Source organism: Bos taurus, chromosome 7, assembly GCF_002263795.3.
Source record: "Bos taurus isolate L1 Dominette 01449 registration number 42190680 breed Hereford chromosome 7, ARS-UCD2.0, whole genome shotgun sequence".
In the NCBI taxonomy this organism is placed as follows: domain Eukaryota; kingdom Metazoa; phylum Chordata; class Mammalia; order Artiodactyla; family Bovidae; genus Bos; species Bos taurus.
Genome location: NC_037334.1, coordinates 6,067,911 through 6,091,150, shown reverse-complemented (window position 1 = coordinate 6,091,150; position 23,240 = coordinate 6,067,911). Strand labels below are relative to the sequence as shown.

General features: G+C 53.0%; 1 protein-coding gene and 1 long non-coding RNA gene across 4 annotated transcripts in view; one reads left to right on the top strand and one right to left on the bottom strand.

Annotated features, from left to right (window-relative positions):
- CPAMD8 (C3 and PZP like alpha-2-macroglobulin domain containing 8) overlaps positions 1 to 17,938 on the bottom strand; it is a 100,882-nt gene extending 82,944 nt beyond the window's left edge. Inside the window, exons 1-8 of one of the 3 annotated variants that reach the window (XR_807592.4) lie at positions 17,582 to 17,938; positions 11,972 to 12,123; positions 10,031 to 10,053; positions 4,330 to 4,495; positions 4,199 to 4,251; positions 2,298 to 2,315; positions 1,822 to 1,876; positions 236 to 349 (exon numbers count right to left, since the gene is read on the bottom strand). Coding sequence is in view for 2 of the 3 variants with exons in the window: in XM_002688549.7 (XP_002688595.2) it covers positions 236 to 349; positions 1,822 to 1,876; positions 2,298 to 2,315; positions 4,199 to 4,251; positions 4,330 to 4,495; positions 10,031 to 10,053; positions 11,972 to 12,123; positions 17,582 to 17,814 (814 nt within the window). In the remaining variant the exon portion in view is untranslated. The remainder of the gene's footprint in view (positions 1 to 235; positions 350 to 1,821; positions 1,877 to 2,297; positions 2,316 to 4,198; positions 4,252 to 4,329; positions 4,496 to 10,030; positions 10,054 to 11,971; positions 12,124 to 17,581) is intronic. The other 2 variants (XM_002688549.7, XM_015471929.3) reach the window with 2 other exon arrangements.
- On the top strand, positions 17,239 to 22,915 carry LOC104972787 (uncharacterized). Its single transcript, XR_807593.3, has 2 exons — positions 17,239 to 17,334; positions 22,083 to 22,915. It is a non-coding gene; the product is annotated as an uncharacterized lncRNA (long non-coding RNA).
- Positions 22,916 to 23,240: the final 325 nt, after the last annotated feature.

Here is a 23,240-nt window from a genome sequence, read left to right as displayed (position 1 = left end):
TCTCAACCAGAGAAGAGCCCGCATGCAGCAACGAAGACCCAGCACAGCCACAGATAAATAAATAATAGATTAAAAAAAGACAAGACAAAGACCCAGCCTTCCACTTCATGCCTGGCCCGACTGAGCCCCTAGTAAATGAGGCTCCTGCCATCTTCTTCCTTATTATCTGTGTCTTCACTGGGACTGTGGTTCCCCCAGGTCTAAAATCTTAAGAGCCTAAGATTCTCCAACTTACCATACTTCTGAACTTCAAAGGACCTGTTGAACACGTGGCTTTGCATTTCGACAAAAACAAACCATTCTCCGAGTACCGGCTGGTCAGACAAGGGGAAGGTCATGTTGGTGATGCCTGTGTGAAGAGAGACTCCCCCTCATCCTGGGGCAATTGTGTGGGCAGAGAGCCCAGCATCTGGTGGTGAGGTGCCCTGGGGACCTGGCCTCTCTCCCTCCCTGCACAGCCCCTCAAGGAAGCTCAAGGCCACCCCGAGGCTGGCAAGGGTTTGTGCAAAGCCAGCACCTCCTCCATAGACTAAGTTGGGGAAGCAGGGAGAGGGCACACTTAGGGTTCCTGGGGGAGCCCTGAGGCCAAAGCCAAGTGCAGCTGCTGCTGCTGCTAAGTCGCTTCAGTCGTGTCCAACTCTGTGCGACCCCAGAGACGGCAGCCCACCAGGCTCCCCCATCCCTGGGATTCTCCAGGCAAGAACACTGGAGTGGGTTGCCATTTCCTTCTCCAATGCATGAAAGTGAAAAGTGAAAGTGAAGTTGCTCAGTCATGTCTGACTCCTAGCGATCCCATGGACTGCAGCCTACCAGGCTCCTCTGTCCATGGGATTTTCCAGGCAAGAGTACTGGAGTAGGGTGCCATTGCCTTCTCCAAGAAGCCAAGTGCAGGCCATGAGCCAAATGAACCAGGGAAACAGGCCACCCAGCTGCTCCACTCTGCTCCACCTGAGTCATTCCCTCGGGGACAGAGAGTCGCACAAGCCCTGTCCCTACTCAGCAGCCCTCCCCAGGCATCTCAGAATCAAGAAGAGGGACATGGAGAGGGGTCAAGGCCAGCCCAGGGGACCTGGAGGTGTGTGTGATGCTGCACCAACCACCAGGACCCACCATGTTGGCTGGAGGCCCGTTCTCTGCGTTTGACTCACAGAGGACTCAGGGCTCTGCCGTGCTTATGCATCTCCCAGGTCGAGGTGCAAAACTGTTCACAGTCTCCCCAAATCCCTGCTACAGCTCTCCTCTCATGGGACTCCACTTCCGTTAGGGCCAAAGCACAAAAGGAGATGTCAGTTACACGGCCCTCGTGGTCACAGGCATGCGTGCCTACTGAGTTGCTCAGTGTGTCTGACTCTTTTACGACCCCATGAACTGTAGCCCGCCAGGCTCCTCTGACCATGGGATTTCCCCGCAAGAATACTGGAGTGGGTTGCCATTTCCTTCTCCAGGAGATCACTGTCATAGAGAAAGAAAAAAAAAAAAAAAAAAAAAGCCAGTTCCTCAGCCAAAGCAAAGCCTTCTGACTCCTAGCTGGAAAAGAAACGTCTTGTGTTGGGTGGAGGGTGAAGATGAGGAAGATCTGTAGTGGGAAGAAGTTAGGGATGCTAACAAACAAGGCCCTGATATTCCAGAAAGGTCTCAATTTATGGGAGGAGCCTCAGTTGGGATCCCAGAGACAGAAAGGTGGGCAGAGGGTCCCATGCTCCAGGAAAGGAGTGGCAGGTGTCGAGGCAGAGCACATCCTATTTTCCTGGAAGCTTTATCACATCTGCCACCCAAAGGTGCAGCCCCCAAACCACAGAAGGAATGAGAAGAGAGACTCACCACAGCACAGGGGCTCCAAGTGTCTCCATTCCATCATCCGAGAGCCTCGGGGGTCCTGCAAGATGACACACACGATAAGCTCAGGACAGCCCTAGTGTGCCTGGCACGCACGAGGACCTTCCAAGCCCCCTCTCTAGGACAGGACACGTGTCAAGACAGGCCCCAAGATTAGCTATTTGTGATGAGCAAACGGAAGCTCGGGGCATAGAAGGGACATGTCTGAAGACAAGAGGCCAGAAGAGGTCATCCTGACTCCCCATTTAGGGAGGTGCTTGAAAATCGACAAAGAGATGGGCAGACATGTACTCAGCTTATCCCAGGTTGAGTCAGGGACAGGGCTGGACCTGGTCTCAGCGTGTGAGGCACTGGGGCAGGCAGGGATCAACCCAGAGGGGGAGTAGTGCACAAAGACAGACCAGGTCTTGCAGAGAGCAGGCTGTCCCCAAGCCAGAGCTGCAGAGGGGCAGGACACTCACCAGGATGTAAGCTTCCAGCTGCAAATGAGACAGACAGAGGCCGTAAGCAAACGCTCCTGAAAGACCGAAGCCCTCTGTACACGCGGAGTGTTCATCCCTTGGGACAGGCTCAGGTGCTGTAATGGGTTGAATGGTGCCCCCTTCTCCCCTAATTCATATGTGATGTCCTCAGCCTCAGTTCTCAGAACGTGTCTATATTTGGAGATGGTGATGATTTCAAGGTCCCTAGCACAGGTCCTGGGCTCTCCTGGTGGCTCAGTGGTAAAGAATCCGCATGCCAATGCAGGAGACGTAGGTTCAACCCCTGGATGGGGAAGGAAATAGCAACCCACTCCAGGATTCTTGCCTGGAAAATCCCACAGACAGAAGAGCCTGTCAGGCTACAGTCCATGGGGTTACAAAGGGTAGGACACAACTGAGTGACTAAACAATGACAAAGCATCGGTCCCAGTCCAATAGGACTTGTGTCATAAGAAAGGAAAATCTGGAAACAGATGGGAGTGAAGGGAAGACAAAATAAAGATGAAGAGAGATGTGCAGTTACCAGCCTAGGAGGGAGGCCTGGAACAGATTCTTCACTCATGGTCCTTGCTGTTGTTGTTCAGGCACTCAGTCGTGTCTCTCTGCGGCCCCACGAACTGCAGCATGCCAGGCTTCCCTGTCTTTCACTATCTCCCAGAGTTTGCTCAAATTCATGTCCACTGAGTCAATGATGCTATCTAACCATCTCATCCTCTGCTGCCCTCTTCTCTTGCCTTCAATCTTTCCCAGCATCAGGGTCTTTTGCAATGAGCTGGCTCTTCATGTCAGGAGACCAAAGTATTGGAGCTTTAGCTTCCGCATCAGTCCTTCCAATGAATATTCAGGGTTGATTTCCTTTAGGATTGACTGGTTTGATCTCCATGCAGTCCAAGGGACTCTCAAGAGTCTTCTCCAGCACCACAATTGGAAAACGTCAGTTCTTCTGCGCTCAGCCTTCTTTATGTCCAGTTCTTATATCACATGGTACTTGGAAGGAATCAATTCTACTCACACCCTGATCTTAGACTTCTAGGCTCCAGAACTGGATAAGAATGCATTTCTGCCCTGTAAGTCGCCCAGCAAGCTCACGAATGCCCTGTAAGTCGCCCAGCAAGCTCACGAAGTTGCCAACGGCAATGAGGGTGGCTGAGCCCCGTTTAGTGGTCTCTGTGATCTTTGCTCCCGATCACAGCCCTGCCCTCCCTCGCACCCCAAGAAGGACAACCCCTCCAAGCAGCCCTCGCAGGTGGCAACTGGGTTGTTTCTAGGGATGCCAGGTTCCTTTCAGGCCTGGGATGCACGCTTTTCTCTCTGAACCTCCAGCACCAGCCTGGAGCCTGGCTTCCAGCTGGTGCCCATCAGTGCCAAACTGAACACTCCACACCAGCTCCAGGGAAGGACAATTGCTTGCACACCTGTGCCTCCTGAACCCAACGTCACGCTCTGCCGGGTCCCATGCGTGGCTGACCCTGTGCACGTGGATACAGCCCCACCAGCTCGGGGTTGTCCATATTGCATCCAGGGGCACCAAGAAACTTTGTACTTTGAATTCAACGTCCTGTGATTTATCCTTCTTGGACTTCACCCATTTTAGGCCCTCAACCAACCTCCAGAAGAACACCGGCAGCTGCCCGTATGGAGGGCCACTGGCCACCGTGGGGACCTCTGGAAGAAGCACTTCCACTAATGCCCTGGCCTCTCTCTGTCACACAGACCTCCCTCCTGGCTCCCCCAGCAGATGTGGAGCCCTGGGAAGAAACCAAGAATGCACGTAGAAATTGGAAGAGGCAGGAGGAAAGGCAAGTTGTGGATGATGGCCCTGGCCAGGCCGGACCCCGGTGGGTGAGTCCCAGGCACACGGTTTTAGAAGCCAATCTCACCTTTTCACTGGTGGGCCTCAGGTCTGGGGTGACGGTGAAGATGCTGATGAGCACTGGAAGAAAGGAGAGAGGGGTGTGGCAGCTCCCATCCATGGCCATCCCTCCCCCCGCAGCCCACGCTGGCCGCCCACCTCGGTGCTTGGGTCTGTACACCGGCTTGTCAGTCTGAATGAACACGGAGGCTCCCCGGCTGTCCACGGTCACTGAAGTTTGGTTGTGGAAGAGGGGACCCTCCTCCACCCGCCAGTCACGGCCCCACACCTTCAGGAGAGCCTGGCCCCGGAGGCCCGTGGGCACCTGCAGGCAGAGCATGGAGCTTTGGGCAGGGAGTGTCGCCCTGGAAGGGATCCAGGTATTGAGAAAGCAGCATGGAGGTCTAAGTCAGGGGAGCACACCCGGGGTGACTGTTCCCCCCAGGAAACACTTGGCAGTTTCTGGAGACATTTTTAGGTGTCATAGTTGCAGGGAGCGGGTGCTACTGGAGTCTTGGGGGATGAAGGTCAGGGATGCTGTTCAAGACCCTGAGATGCAGAGGACGGCCCCACAGCAAGGAATGATCGGACCCCAAATGTCAGCAGTACCAAGACTGAGAAATCAAATGAGAAATGCTGGTCTACCTTGACATGACAGACCTTCTCTCCTTGCACTGCAAGCTTGCAAAAATATTCTTAGCCCTGTAGAATTAGCCTTGGAGTTACTGTAAGGGCTAATGTAGAACATCTTACCCAAATACGGTCCTTGCTGGTGAGTTGGGAAGAGGTGGCGATGGAGACCCCAGCCCCTTCATATACACGAATACTGACTCTTTGCAACCCCATGGACTATAACCTGCCAGACTTCTGGAAATGGGTTGCCACTTCCTTCTCCAGGGGATCTTCCCGACCTAGGGATTGAAGCCATGTCACCTGCATTGGCAGGCAGATTCTTTACCGCTGAGCCACCTGGGAAGCTTCATATATATAAACACGTGGTACACGCACATATTTTTTATATGTCATATGTATAAATAATATGTGCCTCTGCTTTGTCTCACTGTAAGCACTGCACACACATTTATCCAATCCCATTTATATGAAATGTCCAGGACAGGCTAATCCATAGAGACAGAAAGCAGATCAGTGGGTACCAGGGGCGGGAGGGAGCTGGGAAGTGGTGATACCTAATAGGGATGGGGTTTCCTTTTAGGGTGACAAAATAGTTCCCTACTCTGGAACTAGATAGGGGTGGGGATGGCACAACAGTGTGATGTGCTAAATGCCACTGAACTGTCCACTTTAAGATGGTTAAAGTAGAGGGGGATTCCTTGATGGTCCAGTGGTTAGAACTTGGTGCTGTCACTGCCAAAGGCCCGGGTTCAATCTCTGGTCAAGAAACTAAGATCCCACAAGTCTCACAGCATGGCCAAAAAAAAAAAAAAAAAAACCTTTTTAAAAATAATAAACAGTTAAAGTGGTTTAAAAAATTCTTTTTTGCCCCCTGGACAGATAAAACAACAACGATAACAGAGCTCCACTGCAGTCTTAAGGATTTGCCCAGGAGTTCACATTTTTCTTGGGCAAAATTTCCAGTGTTCTAGGGATGGAAGCCACCCTTTATACGGCCTTTTTTTTTTTTAAGTAATGAGCGGAACAGCCATGCATGTGAGTCGTAACCTATAGAAGCCCCTTTTGTGGTTAAAACGAACAGAAGTCATGGCTCCCCGGGTGTGGCCAAGCACCGTGTATGCGATGCTATGAACCCCTGGGCGCCCGCCGGGTGGGCAGCCAGCGGCCAGCAGTCCTCACTGTGAGCCACACGAATCACCAGTCCCTGAGACCATCCGAACGCGGGTGTTCCTCTTGCGGTTGTCAGCAGCCCCCTGTGTAGTCCCTCAAAGGGTGAAAAGGCCCTTGTCACCATCACTGGGAACCCCCTAAGTGGACTGCTGAATTATCGGACCATCCTCATGCCAGTGTGCCCACCTGGTGGATGAGGGCGGGCTGTGGCAGGGCCTTCTGTGTTCCTCCAGCGCCTTTCTCAGGCTGCCCCTCTTGTCTTCTGTGAACATCATCTGAGAGACCCTCCCTGCCTGCCCACCTGCCACCCTCAGGAGGGCGCACCTTAGGACTGTGGGGTCCCTCCTAACTGCAGTTGATCTTCAGGACCAACCTGAGGATAATCCTCTTGCTCTGACCCCAAAATCCTTACCTGCTTCTGTTTCTGGAAACCTCTCAGCATCGGCCAAAGACCTTCATGCAACGAGGGAAAATTCTCAGGCCACCCAGGGGAGTGGGCATGGACAGGTAGGAGGGAGCTGGGGGGACGTCGGGGGGCTGTGTGCCATCAGGTGGTTTGGAGGTGCAGGGACCAAGAAGCTGCCCCTGAGAACAGACAGGATCAAATGTGACCCTTGGGGACATGCAGTGAACCTGCCCCAGGTCTCGAAAGCCACAGAGCCACCGTTTCCAATTAAAATCTCAGCTTTAAGTGGCAGGCTTCCCTGGTGGCTCAGACAATAAAGAATCTGTCTGCAATGCAGGAGACCCAGGTTCAGTCTCTGGGTCAGGAAGATCCCCTGGAGAAGGGAATGGCAACCCACTCCAGTATTCTTGCCTGGAGAATTCCATGGACAGAGGAGCCTGGTGGGCTATACAGTCCATGGGGTCACAGAGTCAGACACGACTGAGCGACTAACACTTTCACTACCTGCCAACCACCAGAGGTCTTTCTAGAATGTTCTAAACTGAGTTGATCCCCTTCCCCACCCCTGACCTCCATCATTCACATTCACTCCTTCAGCATCAGTGACAGCCAAGGACTTGGGGCTGAGATCCAAGCAGGGGAGATGGCCAGACAAAGCTGGTGCTGCGCCTCCAGCTGAGGGTGAAGGTGGGGGGCCTGGGGTCTGGCTAAAGCACAAGGCTCCCTGAGACTGGCTACCTGCAGCCTGAGGAGGGCTGTGTGGAGGAGACAGTTCTACCGCAGGCCTGTCCACTACCCAGATTAACGCCCAGCACCCCACCCCTCCAGGCCAGGGAGGCCGCTGGGGCCCTGGGTGTGGGTCCCAGGCTCCTGGACTCCGTGGGCATGCAAAATTCATCCTGGGAGAGAAGCCACCAGACTCACTGGACCCTCTGAGTTTCCAGCACATCGTAGTGCAGATGGGTGATCACGACTATAACACGATACACAACAGGCACCATGGATGCTGGTGACAGGCACCAGGGTTCCTCTCTGAAATGGAAACCACCCAATGCAGAGGAATTCGGGTCATGGCCGATTCTACAGGCTGGGGATCTAACTCCCACTGTTTATTGGGGCTCCTAGCTGGCTCCACTCCAGGCCACTGGCTGCTTTACTTTGCTTCCTTCCTGTCCCGGGACCTTTGCACTGGCTGTTCCCTCCACCTAGAATGCCCTCCCCTGCATGTCGCTTCCTGCCAGTTTCAGCTCAGAGGGGCCCTCCTGCCATACAAAATGTGATTCTAGATTCTACCCCGACTCCTCAGCATCTTCTTTCCCTGAAATGTTTTAAAATAAAATAGGATGCTTGCTAGTCTCTGAAGTGATCACACTTATGTAATTGGGGGCTTACTGTCTGACCTACCCCTTTACCCACCACCAATGAGGCTGGAGGCTGACAGCAACGAATGTGTCCAACTTCGTGCTTGGGATTTAATGGGTCTTGGTTACACAGATGCATGGGTAAGTCTGAAAAACTGGAATAAAACATCATGAGGTTTTAGGCATGTTTGCCTGAAAATCCCATTAAAGACCTCTTATCGTCATCCTCACTGCATAGGTGAGAAGACGAGACACAGACTGGGCAGGGCCTGCCCTTGGTAGCCAGTGGTAACACAAATGTGCCCCTGGAAGCACTCAGGTCCCCAAGGCAGGCAGGGCTGGGGAGTGGGTGGGGGAGTGGGTGGAGGGGGCGGATCCAACACCCACAAGAGTAGCTTCTCTCATGTCTGATGCCCAGACGGTGTTTCCACAGAGCACACTTTCTCAACCTCAGAACTACTGATGTTTAGGACTGAGTCATCCTCTGCAGGGGTGGGAATGGGAGCATCCTGTCTCTCTAAGGTGTTGAGCAGCATCTCTGGCCTCCATCCAGGATCTAGCCTGTGAAGAGTGCCTTCTTAAGTGCCGTTGGGCAGTCAGGGACAGCACATAATCTTAACCCGTCAGGAGAGCCTTGCTTGCTTTCTTTTTTTCTGAGTAGTATGCTTTACTAAGGGGCTTCCCAGGTGGCGCTAGTGGCAAAGAATCGGCCTGCAAATGCAGCAGTTGTGACAGACTTGGGTTCAGTCCCTGGGTTGGGAAGATCCCCTGGAGGAGGGCATGGCAACCCACTCCAGTATTCTTGCCTGGAGACTCATCATGGACGGAGGAGCCTGGTGGGATACAGTCCATAGCATCACAAAGAGTTGGACACAACTGAAGCAACTTAGCAGGCGCACATGCTTTATTAAAAGTACTTCTCTAAATAAAATATACAAGGCTTCCTTTTTTTCCTAAGTAGTCCGTCTATCAGTGGATATGACAGCCCCACTTGCTGATTCAAAAGAAGCAGATCTGCTCACAGGAAGCCAGCAAGGGCGGCTCTAGCCTATTTATCCTGAGTTTTCCAAATGCTGACATCTGGCTGGTTCATTCTCAGTGGAGGGGCCGTCCTGTGCATTTTAGAATGTGGAGCAGCATCCCTGGTCTCTACCCATTAGAAGCCAGTAGCAACCCCATTCCTGCTCCCCAAGTTGTGAAAACCAAAATTGTCTTGCGATATCACAAGCATCACCCCCGCCACCTGGAGGGAACTCTTTCTCTAAAGAATTCTATTCTGACATTGACAAAACGGCAGGAAGACCACTGCCCCATGGCAATGAGACACTAATGACACATCCCATACCTTGGAAGAGGAATCGCCTAGGACTTAGTTATAATAACTGGGGAAGGGCACAGGGGAGGGGACATTATAATTTAGAACAAGTCTCTATTTAGCCCATCCTTTCAGGGACTCCTTGGAGCATCTGGTAAGCGTTAAGGATGAGCTAACCCAGAAAATGCCGACAATTTCAAGGCTTACGATCGCCTTGAAATCCAAGGACTCGAGTTAAAAAGTCCATGTCAGAGAATGACCTACATGCAGTTTGATATGTCAAATAATTTTAAAATAATAACATTCAGTGTCAACAAGGCTGCAGGAAATCTGATCTCTAATGCATAGCCGGTGATGCCATGCACAGGCACTGCTGAGTCTTCTAAGACAAAACAGGACCCAGAAAGAGCCTTGGATCCTGATCTGATAGTTCTTCTTTCGGGGTGTTCAGCCTAAGGCAGGCATCCAGAAGGTTAATACAGCTTCATGCACAAATATGCTCTCAACTTTTGGATTACATTATCAAAATCCTGAAAACAAGAAAAAAATCTAAGCATGTGTATGTGAGGGCGGGGGGTGTTAGTAAATTAGTATATAAAAGAGATGCAGTGGGATGCTATTTACAATAGGAGGCAAATTATAATTATAGAGATGTGGAAACATGGAAGTATGTTTATGCAACATGTTGAGAGAAAATACCAGGAAAGACCACAATAGACCCTTTAATCGCAACTATGAAAGAAAATGTCTTTATGTGGACAAAGATTTATGGGAAACATAAAAAAGTGAAAAGTAGGAGGCATGAGATTATGGGTGGGTTTTCTCCTTTTCTACTCTTTCTTTCCCTTTGTTATTTATTTTTAACATCACCATTAATGATTTTTCTCGCAACACATGCAACTTCTCTTGTTCCATTCCAATTCAATTCTTTATTCCCAAAGTAGGGCTTCTGATTTTAAAAATTCACAGGCTTACCTTGAGTTTGATGGTTCCTTTATCTAAAATATGAAAATAAAATGAAAACAGTTACATCAGGAGCTGTGTTTTTCTGCCTCCTTGAGACGCAGCCTTACAAACAAGGGTTTTCTCAACCCAGAGGGATTTTCTGTGGACAAACACACACCCTGCGTCATGCTGGTCTGGCCTGGGCTGGGTTGGGATTGGCAGAAATGAGAGGTTTCCTCCAAGCTGGCGACTACTGAAGACCAGAGGAGATGGACAAAGCCGAGCTATTCAGGGGGAGGTTGGCCAGCCTGCATACTTTATTCACTTCACCCCAGCCCTTGCCCAAGGTAAACTGTGAAGGGAGCAAAGAGAAAACTCCATGGGAGAGGACCAAGGAGAAGGGTGGAGAGAGAGGAGTCTGAGGTCCCCAGTGGACCTTACTCCAATGCATCTAACTAGTCTCCCATCAACTTCTCTCTTCTACCCAAATGACTCATTTGTTGTCTGACACTTGTCTGGGCTCTTTGGCCTCCAGGACTAGCCGGAATCTACTGGTTTTGCCTTCCAGTGTCCATTCTCTGCTTTCTTGGAGGAGCCAACTGCCCAGCTCCTAGTGGGGCACTGCTCATCTCTCCTGAAGCTCTATGCAAATCTACACAAGATTTCCTCTTAGTCATAGCGATTTGTTTAGGGTTGAGCATATGGCCTAAAATGGGCCAATCAGCATGGTCCACTTGGTCACAGGGATTGGGTCTGAGTTGAGCACATGACCCAAAATGGGCCAATCAGCATAGACCTTCCCTCTGCTCACAGGGATTGGTTCAGGATTGAGCACATGACCCAACCTGGGCCAATTAGAGGGGATCCCGGAACTTTCCCAGAGATTCTGGAACTGCTAGTCCCCCGGAGCTTTGGGGAGACACAGGTACATCCACAAGTGGAGCTGGGAGGCTGGACCACTGATGCCAGAGGACTTTTCCAGTTACGAAGAGCCCATAAACTCTCTGTGCTGATAAAGTGTTAGTCACTCAGTTCTGTCCAACTCTTTGCAATCCCAAAGACTGTAGCCCACCAGACTCCTCTGGTTGCTACCACGGTAAAGAATCTGTCTGCAATGCAGGAGACCCAGGTTGGATCCCTGGGTCAAGAAGATCCCCTGGAAAAGGGAATGGCAACCCACTCCAGTATTCTTGACTGGAGACTTCCATAGACAGAAGAGCCCGGTGGGCTACAGTCCGTGGGATTGCAAAAAGCCAGACACAACTGAGCGACTAACACTCTGTTGCTGAAACCAACCTGATTTGGGTTTCAGGATTGGCCCCTGGAGTCAGGACAGCCTGCACTTCTTCCCCGCTCCCCTGGGGGACAGGAGCTGCCTTATTGGCCTTGGAGACCTGACATCCTCTCTCGGTATCTCCTGTGGCCGCACCTCATTCTGTATGACGAATGAGTTACCTGCTCAGCTAGATTTCAGGCCCTGAGGCTGAAACCTGCTCTCCACACCTCTGTCCAGGAGGCCAGCACCCGCTGTTATCTGCAGTTTATGGAGGAAAGTGGAGGAGCAACTGACTAAGGGGCCTAAACTCAACTCAGTGGCAGGCTGGCTGTGAGCCCAGGTCTGAATCCAACACCTCAGGGGTGCTAGAAGCTCAAAAAAAGGTCTGAAAAGGTCACAGGTTCCCTCTGGGCCCCCACTCCACCTCCAGCCAAAGCTGACTTGAAAGGGTGCCCAACTCACCCACTGAACCTGAGCTGCTGAGGAACAAGCACCCTGATTTTCCAGACTGGACAGGGGACTGCCCCTCCTGAGCCTTACTCTCTCTCCATCTGTAAAGTGGGGAGAAGAAAACCTGCCCTCCTTCCCCTGACAGTGTCCCAGGGGCAGAGTGGGAAGAAGCCGACACCGCCTGATCCCTTAAGACCACTCTGCAGAGGGAGAAGAAGGCCTGGTCAGGCACCCCAGGGACCTACCCTGGATGGCTCCCTGGCTCTGCGCCACCGCCTTGCCCAGGGCCACCAGCTGAGCCTGGACCATGACTTCCCTGGGGGAGTTAAAGATGGTCACACTGATGGCTTCCTCCACTCCGGAGCGGAAGACGGAGGGTGCGGCGATCAAATAGCCCCTGCAGAAGAGGAGAACGTCAGTGAAGGCCAAAGGCTTCTGACCCATTCCTAGCCTCAGGGTCACCTGGCTGAATTAGGGTGCAACCTGGGTGGGCTCCCTCCTAAGCCTGACCACACCCTGATGGCACCGTCACTTTATGGGTCTGTGTCCCCTACCAACCTGTGAACTCCTTAAGGCTTGTTCACCTCTGAAGTCTCCCCTAGTAGGTAAGAATCCAGTTTCTCTGGATCTACCTAGCACCATACTCCCTCTTTGATCTTGACATCTTAGCCTCTGGACTGTTTTTCTCAGCTTCTTCTGCCACAGGACCTTTATGCATGCCGCACCCACAAACTAAAATACTCTCGCCCGGAGGCTCAGTAACTGGCAGGATCCCACAGGGTCATGAGACCCTTCCCCCATGAGAAGTGGTAACATCTCCCATTTACAGAGTCAGAAATTAAGCCCCAGAGAAGCCAAATCACGTGCCTGAGTCAGTGAGAGATTAGGATACAAAACCAGGCAGCTCTAGAACGCAGTGGAAAGAAGCAAGGAGCCACTTGCAACACAAAATTATTATTGAACTAGTATAAGAATAAGACCCTGAACACAAACTAAATGGCATGAAACAGGAAAAGCACTGTGAACAGTGAAATCAAAACAGTTCTCCCTTTCTGAAAAGTCCTCAGTTTGACCGAGGACTTTTCTGGAAGAAAGGCGTCCTTATCCTGTTTTCCAGACGGGAAAGCCAACGTTGCAGAAGGAGAAGGAACACGCACCAGATCGCACAGCCGCACCTGACCTGGAGGCCCAGGTCCTCCCCACCTCCTGTTACTTTGCAGCATTCACTGGAAAATCACAAAGGCTCATCCAAAACCACATGACCCGCTCATGATGCAATGGCAAATGCTGAGAGCCTGGCAGCACGATCCCAACGGTGCAGAACTACAGACAGCAGGGACTCACCTGCTGATCCAGTGATTAACAATCTGCCTTCCAATGCAGGGAACGTGGGTTCGATCCCTGGCTGGGGAACTAAGATCCCACATGTCCTAGGGCAACTAACTAGAGAAACCTGCCATTTGCCACAACTAGAAAAACCTGCGTGTTGCAATGAAGCTCCTGCCTGCTGGTAAGCAGCTAGACTCCAATATAAATTAAAAAGCAAAAATAAAAAACCCCACAGGTACCAGAAGGAAACAGGAAAAAGGGAAAAACAGTGGGCCAAACATTGAGATCAGGAGAGATTTTTTATTTCTCAAAATCCTTTTTGGGAAAAAACCTCAGGTCCACACACAGAAAGAGGCATTTAGACTCTTACCACATACCATACGGGCTTCCCTGGTAGCTCAGACAGTAAGGAATCTGTCTGCAATGCAAGAGACCTGGGTTCGATCCCTGGGTGGGGAAGATCCCCTGGAGGCGGGCATGGCAACCTGCTCCAGTATTCTTGTCTGAAGAATTCCATGAACAGAGGAGCCTGGCGGGCCACAGGCCATAGGGTCGCAAAGAGTTGGACATGACTTTCACATACCACACACTATGAGGTCTGTGGAGACACACCATGTACTATAGGACTCCAGCACCGAAAAGTGTGTGCAAAGACCCTAGTTTCGTGGGTGCACTGCCCAGCGTGGATGGACATAGTGATAACCCTGGTGTCCCATGATCTGTCTGACCTCAGCACCAAGAAGTACCTGCAATGGCTGGGCTCCTGTGTGCAGTGTTTGGCCGCAGCCGTGGACAGAGTATGCCCTGATCCTGTGGATGGAACTGCGCCAGCTGGAGCATGCAGTGCCCCTGGGTTTCATGGATGTTTCGTTCAGATCCAGCACCGACGGTCATGTGTACTGACCCCACTTCCCATATGTCCTATCTGACTCCAGCACCGCACAGAGCGTGCAGCGATACTGGGATGGACAGGAGCTGTCTCAAGAGAGCCTGGGAAGACCCTGGCTTCATATGTGATGGGCAGCATCTGGTTCCAGCACTGACCAGCGGGTGCAGTGACCCTGGAGTCCCTTGTACAGGGTCTGGCCTCAGCAGTGCACAAGGGCACGTGATGGTCCTGAGTTACGATCCTGAGTACGGTACAGTTGTGTACGGTCTGGAGCACACAGTCACCCCAGGGACGTGCTGCGGACTATCTAACTCCAGTGCGGACCGTCACCTGTGTGTCCTGTCCCACTGCCATCTGGGGATACGGCCACCTTCAGGAAAGAGCATGTCCAGCTCCCAGATGACTCCCAGGCCCTCTCACACAGCACCTGCTGAGTGTGGAAGAGCACTTGAGCAATTTGCCTGTTCATTTTCCTTGCGACTTCTTTTTTTGAATGTTTATTATCTATTTATTTGGCTGCGCTGGGTCTTAATTGTGGCACTCAGGATCTAGTTCCACGACCAGGGATCAAACCCAGGCCCCCTGCATTGGGAGCATGGACTCGTAGCCACTGGACCACCAGGGAAGTCCCTCCTTGCACACTTCTAAAGCCCTTATCCAGATCTGAGTTAGCATCTTCACCCAAAGGTGCAAAGAACCTGATGGAACTAGATTAACTTTCCCTGCACCTCAGGAGTTGCAACTGATGAAGTGTTTGCCAGTCGATCCCTATCTCCCTGATATGCCCTGACAGCTGGGCTGATCTTGGCTTCTCATCCGTTGCTCTTGGAAGGTCCCATCCTGAGAAAGGTGGTATTTGGCAAAGTGTAGACAGTACGGGTCTTACAACAGTATGCAAACCCACAGAGCTTTCTGGCACCAGACAGTGCTGCTGCTGCTGCTGCTAAGTCGCTTCAGTTGTGTCCGACTCTGTGCAACCTCATAGACCACAGCCCACCAGGCTCCCCCGTCCCTGGGATTCTCCAGGCAAGAACACTGGAGTGGGTTGCCATTTCCTTCTCCAATGCGTGAAAGGGAAGTCGCTCAGTCATGTCCAACTCTTAGCGACCCCATGGACTGCAGCCCACCAGGCTCCTCCATCCATGGGATTTTCCAGGCAAGAGTACTGGAGTGGGGTGCCATCACCTTCTCTGGCACCAGGCATTCCTCACAAAAATCACATGGATCAGAGAAGCAGGTAGCTGAGGCTGTTCCTAAAATGGGATCCTTCAGGCTGGTGGGTCACAGCTCTGGCTTATATCCAGAATTAATCTGGAACCCCAGGTTGGTCATTGCATGTCTCCCACGAGGTTCCATTCCTCTCACAGTAGGTAAGACCCGCCCCCTTCCCCCCCAGGGAAACTTTAGTCAGAGGCGAACATTCCTGAGAAAGATTTCAGTTCAGTTCAGTTCAGTCGCTCAGTTGAGTCTGACTTTGCGACCCCATGAATCGCAGCACACCAGGCCTCCCTGTCCATCACCAACTCCCAGAGTTCACTCAAACTCATGTCCATCGAGTCAGTGATGCCATCCAGCCATCTCATCCTCTGTCATCCCCTTCTCCTCCTGCCCCCAATCCCTCCTAGCATCAGAGTCTTTTCCAACGAGTCAACTCTTCGCATGAGGTGGCCCAAGTACTGGAGTTTCAGCTTTAGCATCAGTCCTTCCAAAGAACACCCAGGACTGATCACCTTTAGAATGGACTGGTTGGATCTCCTTGCAGTCCAAGGGACTCTCAAGAGTCTTCTCCAACACCACAGTTCAAAAGCATCAATTCTTCGGCACACAGCTTTCTTCACAGTCCAACTCTCACATCCATACATGACCACTGGAAAAACCATAGCCTTGACTAGATGGACCTTTATTGGCAAAGTATTATCTCTGCTTTTTAATATGCTGTCTAGGTTGGTCATAACTTTCCTTCCAAGGAGTAAGTGTCTTTTAATTTCATGGCTGCAGTCACCATCTGCAGTGATTTTGGAGCCCCAAAAAATAAGTCTGCCACTGTTTCCACTGTTTCCCCATCTATTTCCCATGAAGTGATGGGACCAGGTGGTTTAAAGCTCTGCAACTCGGGGACTCTGGACTTGGTCCTTAGAAGGCGGGGTCTCTCATGGAGGGCAGGGTCATGCTTTGCGGTGGAGGGCTGTCCTGTGCATGGTAACATCCCTGCCTTCAACCCAGTAAAGTCCAAAAGCATACCTCCCTCTAGATGGTGGTGGTGGTGGTTTAGTCACTAAGTCGCATCCAACTCTTGCAACCCCATGGACTGTGGCCCGCCAGGCTCCCCTGTCCATGTGATTTCCCAGGCAAGAATACTGGAGTGGGTAGCCATTTCCTTCTCCAGGGGATCTTCCTCACCCAGGGACTGAACCTGGGTCTCCCAGGTGGCGCTAGCAGTAAAGAACCTGCTTGCCTAATGCAGGAGACATAAGAGACGCAGATTCCATGTCTGGACTGGGAAGATTCCCTGGAGGAGGGCATGGCAACCCACTCCAGTATTCTCACCTGGACAATCCCCATGGACAGAGGAGGCTGGTAGGCAGCAGTCCATGGGGTCGCCAAGAGTCAAATACGACTGAAGCGACTTAGCACGCACGCACACTCCTGCGTTTCAGGCTGATTCTTTACGGACTCAGGCAGGTACTAGGGAAGCCCTCCCTCTTTTTGTGACAACCCAAAATACCCCTGGACATTGCTGAATGACCCCAGGGAGACAAAAATCACCCCTCAGCTGGAAACGGCTATCCTAAGGGAGCAAGCTTTGAAAGCATCAGGTCAAAAGTTTGCTGGGTTCCAATTTCACGGGGCCCAGGGGAGGTAATCCCAAGGCTCGAATTGCAGTTTGGTGTCTTACTTTTCAAAGCCTTGAATCAGAGGAGGAGCGCTGGAGGTGCCCCGCCCTCCTCGGCTCACTGTTGACCTGTTTTCTGGGAACTCCTATACAAGGGCTGTTTGAACAAGGCTCATAAAGGCAGGACTGGACTAAAGACTGAGCCCGGGCAGCTGGAGGCAGGCTCCCTGAGCCCACAACCCCCCGCAGGGCTCACCCAAACTTGGCAGGTCTGGGACTATTCCCTGTGAAGCCAACTCATGGGCAATTCTCCTTAGCAGCTAGTGAATTCCCCTCCTCACTGTGTCAGCTCACCAGAAGCTCTGGAAGTAAACTTCAAGAAAAATGTGGAAGCAAAACAAACACTTCCTCCCCCAGCGCCACGCCCTCCCAAGGAAAACGAACGGTAGGTCTCTCCTTCCATTTCTCAGCCAAGACACGCACCTCTTACCTTTAAGCCACGGATAACTTGAAATCGCCACCCAAGAAGCCAGCCCTGGTCACACCAAGGGGGCGAGGTGAGATAGGGGTGGCCTCCCCGCCTTAGCTCTGGGGGGTCCCAGTACCTTCCCGGGGGCGCTTCTGAAGTCTCAGGCTGCCCCTTTTCCAGTCCTACTCTTGGGGCTAGGGGGAGGTCAAGACTCAGGTCCCGCCCAGGTCGGAGGCTGTGTGGCCTTGGACAGGTCGCTGAACCTCTCTGAGCCAGACCCCGCGTCCCCCACCCCGAGAAGGCAGCCAGCCTTCTCTCGCCCCGGGGCTACTCACGGGGCCTGGGGCTGCTCAGCGCGCACGCCGTCCCGCGGCGACAGCAGCAGCAGCAAGAACCGGAGCAGCGGCCCGAGCTGGGCGCCCCACATTTTCCCGCTCCGCGGGGGCGCCGCGCCGGGGGAGGGGGCCTGGCCGGGGCCAGGCCAGGGCCGGGGTCCGAGCGCGGCCGTCCCCGCTTCGCCACCGGGGGCCCTTTGTTCGCAGCCCCCGCGCCGTGCGCCTGGCGCCATGCGCCCCCACTCAGCGCCCGGCCAGGCTGGGGCAGCCGGCGACCAGCCCCCTCCCCGGACCCGCCTCGTCCCCAGGCCCGCCCCTGCCCGGACCCGCCCCGCTCACCCCCTCCCGGTCTCCGGCCCCGCCCCCTCTCCGGACCCATCCGCCCACCCACCGACTCTCCCCCAGTCTCTCCTGGGACCGCCCCGCCCTCTGCCCGGATGCACCCCAAGACCTGGCCCAATTTGTCCCCTTCATCGGACCTGCCCTGCCCTCCTCTTCGCACCCCCCAACTCAGCCCCGTTCTCTCTCCGGACGCGCCCCTCCCTGGATCTCTCCCTTTCTACTGCCGTCCCGCATCCCCCCACCCCAGGGACCAGCCCCGCCCTGCCCCACCAGGGGGCCGCCTTGTCTCCGCGCCGCTTGCACCCCACACCCTGCAGGGCCCCCCACCTGCCCCTGCCTTGACCGGGCAACCTGTTCAGTGCGCACACAGGAGGGGCTGAGCTCTTTGGGGAAACTGAGGCGGGCCAAGGGACGAAACTTCCAGACCCGCAGCTGCCTCCAGACATCAGACTGTTGGTCCTTTCCCCACCTCCTCCATCCACAGATGCCCTAGGCCAGGCCCCTGCCTCTCTGGGCCTCACTTTCCCCTCTGGCAAGCAGCAGGGGTGAGGGGGACCCCCTCCCTCTCTGAGAGCAGGGTGCCCCCTCCTGCTCTCCCAGGTTGCCCTCACTGTTGCAGTTCCCTCTGCCTGGGGCACTTCCCTTTCATACCATACCCAGCTTTCCAGGCGGTCTCTCTAAGAGGGACTCCTGCGGCCATCAGGACCGTCAGGACCGTACTTCTAGTACTCTAGAACTGACCACGTGCCCCTCCTGCCCCAAATCCTCCTGGCTCTCGAGGCTTATCGAGGCCAAGAAGTCCAAACCGGGGGGTGCCCTGATGGCTCCCACCTCACCCTAGTTCCTAGATGCCCTGTGCCACCCTGTGCTGACCTCCACTGCTTGCCTTTATTAAACTCTTTCCCTCTGTCTCTGCTTTTGCCTGCCTGACTCCTGCTGCTTCCAGAAGCTTCCCTTGCACCCTCCCTGCCCCCCAGGCATAGTGGGTCCTCCAGGCAGTCTCTCCCACCAGTCCATTCCACAAGCCCTGGTCACCCGGTGAGCACCAAGGGGGCAGGCAGTGGGGGCTTCAGGAGAGGTAGGACCTGCTGCCTCGGACGGTGGAAGGGGGTGTGCAGGGGCCACAGTGGACCGGAGGGCAACAAGGGCAGCAGCAGTGCTGAGAGACCAGGAGGAGTTGCCCGCCTCCTGTCCCAGCCATGCTGGCACCAAGCAGGGCTGCCTAGTGAAATCCTTTTAATTCACATCTGCCCACCCCTCCACACCTCCCCTTGCATGCGTGCTAAGTCACTTCAGTCCTGTCCAACTCTTTGCGACCCTATGGACTGTAGCCTGCAAGGCTCTTCTGTCCCTGGGATTTCCCAGGCAAGAATACTGGAGCAGGGTAGTCATGCCCTCCTCCGGGGGAATCTTCCTGACCCAGAGGTTGAACCAGAGTCTCCTGTGACTCCTGCATTGCAGGCGGATTCTCTAGCACTGCGCCATCTGGGAAAGCCCATGCCTTCCCTATCTCCTCCATAAACCAGGCTCCACTCCCCAGTCTCGAGGCCAGCCTCCTGCCCCTCCATTTGCTCGCTCCTCCACTGGGCTCTGTTCACACACGCCTCCGGGGTTCCATGGACCCCAAACTCACTACCACCACCACCCCACCCAGCCTAGGTGCCAGCTGCCCCTTCTTCCTGGGGTGTTCTTCCTCCCATAGCTGCCTTTCCTCCTTCCACCTTCAGGGGTACCTCTACCGTCCCTCCTTCCCAGACTGCCTGTCCCATAAGGCCTCAGATTTCAGGTACTGCCTATGCAGGTCCCCAAAAGCCTAGCTGAGTTCACTGCTCTTGCTGTATCTGGCCTCCACTTGGCAAGAGAGGCTATACCCCACCTGGCTGCTTTCCCTGGTAGCCAAACCAGCTGCCCCCCACCCAATCTTAGCTAGCAGATCTCTCTTTCTTGGTTTTTTCTCTTTTTTTTTTTTTTTTTGGCCACACCACCTGACTTTTAGGATCTTAGTTTCCCGATCAGGGAATATGCCCACAGCAGTCAAAGTGCAGAGTCCTAACCACTGGACCGCCAGGGAATCCCCTCACTTTCTTCTTATTAAGATAAGCTGATTATGCCCTCCTGTGGAAAGCAGGGGCACCCCGCCCTCTGGTTACTACAAAGCCTGCCTCCCACAGCCTCTGGCGGTCCACTCAGCTCCCAAGTGTGGGTCCTGCATGACCAGCTGTGTCTTGCCCCCACCCCAACCAGAGCTGTGAATATACATAACTAACAGACTGCTCTCCGTCTCACCTGTTCAGTGTTGGGTGTTTCGTGTTTGGCTGTCTTGCACTATTTAGCGTGAGGCATCCTCTGTCGGCAGAGACATCACTTTGCGACAAAGGTCCATACAGTCAAAGCTGTGGTTTTTCCAGTAGTCATGTACAGTTGTGAGAGTTGGAACATAGAGAGAAGGCTGAGCGCCAAAGGATTGATGCTTTCGAATTGTGGTGCTGGAGAAGACTCTTGAGAGCCCCTTGGACAGCAAGGCCATCAAACCAGTCAATCTTAAAGGAAATCACCCCTGAATATTCATCGGAAGGACTGATGCCAAAGCTGAAGCCCCACTACTTTGGCCACCTGGTGAGAAGAACCAACTTATTGGAAAAGACCCTGATGCTGGGAAAGATTGAAGACAAAAGGAGAAGAGGGCAGTAGAGGATGAGATGGTTAGATAGCATCATTGACTCAATGGATATGAATTTGAGCAAACTCTGGGGGATAGTGAAGGACAGGGAAGCCTGGCGTGCTGCAGTCCATGGGGTCACAAAGAGCTGGACACGACTTAGCGACTGAACAACAACAGCAATCCTCCCTTCACTAATGGGGTGAATAGGAAGCGAACAGCAGACCACTGTGCCTCAACATCCAGCCCTCAACATCGCTCTGTGGTGCCCAGTACCGAAGCCATGATCTTATTATCCCAGTGAACCCACTTTCCTGTCTGACTCCTCTGGGCCCTGAGCACCATTCGCTGCCAGATGCTGGGCCCCTGGTTGGGAGTAGGCATCAGTACACACATGTGACAGCCTCCGTGCCCCCGTGAGCTGCAGTGGGACACTGCGAAGAGTCCCACACTGACACATTTCCAGCACTTGTGTGAGCCGCTGGGTAACAGACCCACGCGTGCTACAGTCCCTGGGTTTGCAAAGAGGTGGACACAACAGAGAGACTGAACAACAACAACTACTAAAAATTAAGTTATACCAACTTTCTATTAAAAATCCATATTAAAAATAAAAGCGATGTGTGCAAAAGTGATCAGTTCTTCATTATTTCACTACATCATCCTATTCTCTGCGCTCTTGGGAGTATCCTTGACCTTTGAATCTGTTGGTGAAAAGACTCTCATGATGTGTCTCTTCCCACGTAGTGACTTCCTCCTGGCAGCTTGAAGCTGGCCGTGGGGGGAGTACAGCCAATTCTGCCCTAAAGCTTGTTTTGAAAACAAAAATTTGTTCCAACACAATGGATGCATAAGGGAAAGATTTGAACATAATTTGATGGAATGTGGTCTTGCTAATGCAGGATTTGGTCTGTGAGAGACCTGGAGTGAATTCAGGAAATAGCACCACGCTGGCCACAGCCACATAGGAATATACAAACCACACACACACACACACACACACACAGACACAGACTCTCCACATCTAACTGCCTGAGCTGTTAGGAGCCACCCTGCCCAGCCCCAGTTTCATTTCAGAAAACCTCTTTCTAGCACAGCGACCCACAGTCTGCAGCCTTCCCACATCACATGCACACGCAAACCTCAGATCTTTTCCAAGGTCAAGTGCCGTATGCGCCCTAATGCATGTCATTTCGTGCCATTTAGTGCGTGGGCAACGGTGCTGTCAGCAAGTCCCTATCTTTTCTCAATGCGTCGCTGGTAACGGTTTTTGAGGGTGCTGTCCTGCCTCCTTTTTCCCATGAGCCCTGTGGTTGGTGTGAAGAACGTGGTCATTTTCAAGCATGTGTCAGGGCAGAACTGGCTGCGTTTACCCCACTAGAAGAGATCATTAAATAGGTCCCAGCGCACCAGTGATGAGTGGCGTGGAGGTCTGGGTCTGGGTGTGGGTGGGAGGACGAGATAGACAGTCCAATTGTAAGAAGTGTTTTGTTCTTCCAGAAAGCCAGCAGGTCCTGGGGCCACCGAGCACCCAGCAGTCGGGACATGGCATCTGATGAGCTCACCGCTGGCAGAAGATAGAGGATCAGCACCGAATGGCCAGTCCCTCCAAGCCAGAGGGGGAACAGGGCAGGAGCAGCTGTGGTGAGCGACATTTGCTGCCCAGGAGGACACAGCCAGGTCATCACCAGTGGTGTGGCCAGTGATGTTAATGAAGCTGAAACTGCATGTGACCCTTGACCCTGCTGGAAAGACACGGATGCTTCAAGGTGACCTGGCCAAGAGCTTTCACAGTTGTGTTATTCAGGGGCGGTGAAAAGTGAGAAGCAGCCTGTGTGTCCATGCAGGGGATGAAGGACAAACCGATAAAGGAAGGAGGGGTCGTGGGTGATTCCCACATATCAGGGAAGATCGGGTATGGGGTCAGGGGAGAAGAGTAACCAGGGAGAGGGATGCAGGAAGGCGATTTCAGCAAGACCCAAGCACTTTCACCTCCCGCTGCCTGGGAAGCAGGAGCCTGGAGGGGAGGGAAGGGTGATTGGGGGATCTTCCCACACCTGTGTGATGTCATTCACCCTGTGTCTGCTGTGCCCCCAGCGTGTGAGGACTGGGGGTGCTGGCTCGACAGAGAAGCAGAGGGCTCTCCATCTGGTTAGTGTGAGCTCCCTCCCAGGGCGGACTTTGGGGAAGGATCCCAAAAAAGATATACAAATGGTTGACAAGTGCATGAAAAGATATTTTAAAACTGGGTTGTCATGATGTAAAATCTGTAAGTTTATGAAGAACGTTGATCTGTATGCTGAAAACAAGTAAATTTGATGGCGTGTCAATGACATCTCAATAGAGCAATGATGGCATATGGAAACACACGCAAATATACTCGTTTGCGTATATATTTCTGAAAAGCAAACAATGTGCTTTGGGAATGCCCACGCTGGCAGGTCTTGGCTTTCTTTTTCTCCCTCCCTCTCTGACTCTGTATTTCCAGCATCTCACAGAAGCCCAAAACAGCTCAATTCCACTTTGCAGTTGAATTAATAAAGATCAGTAACGAGAAGGTGGATTTCACGCACCTGACCTTAAGCTCAGTCCAGGGCTCAGCAGAGGTCAAGGCAAAGGCTAAGGACGAGATCTCTGCCATGCAGATTCCCCAAAGCC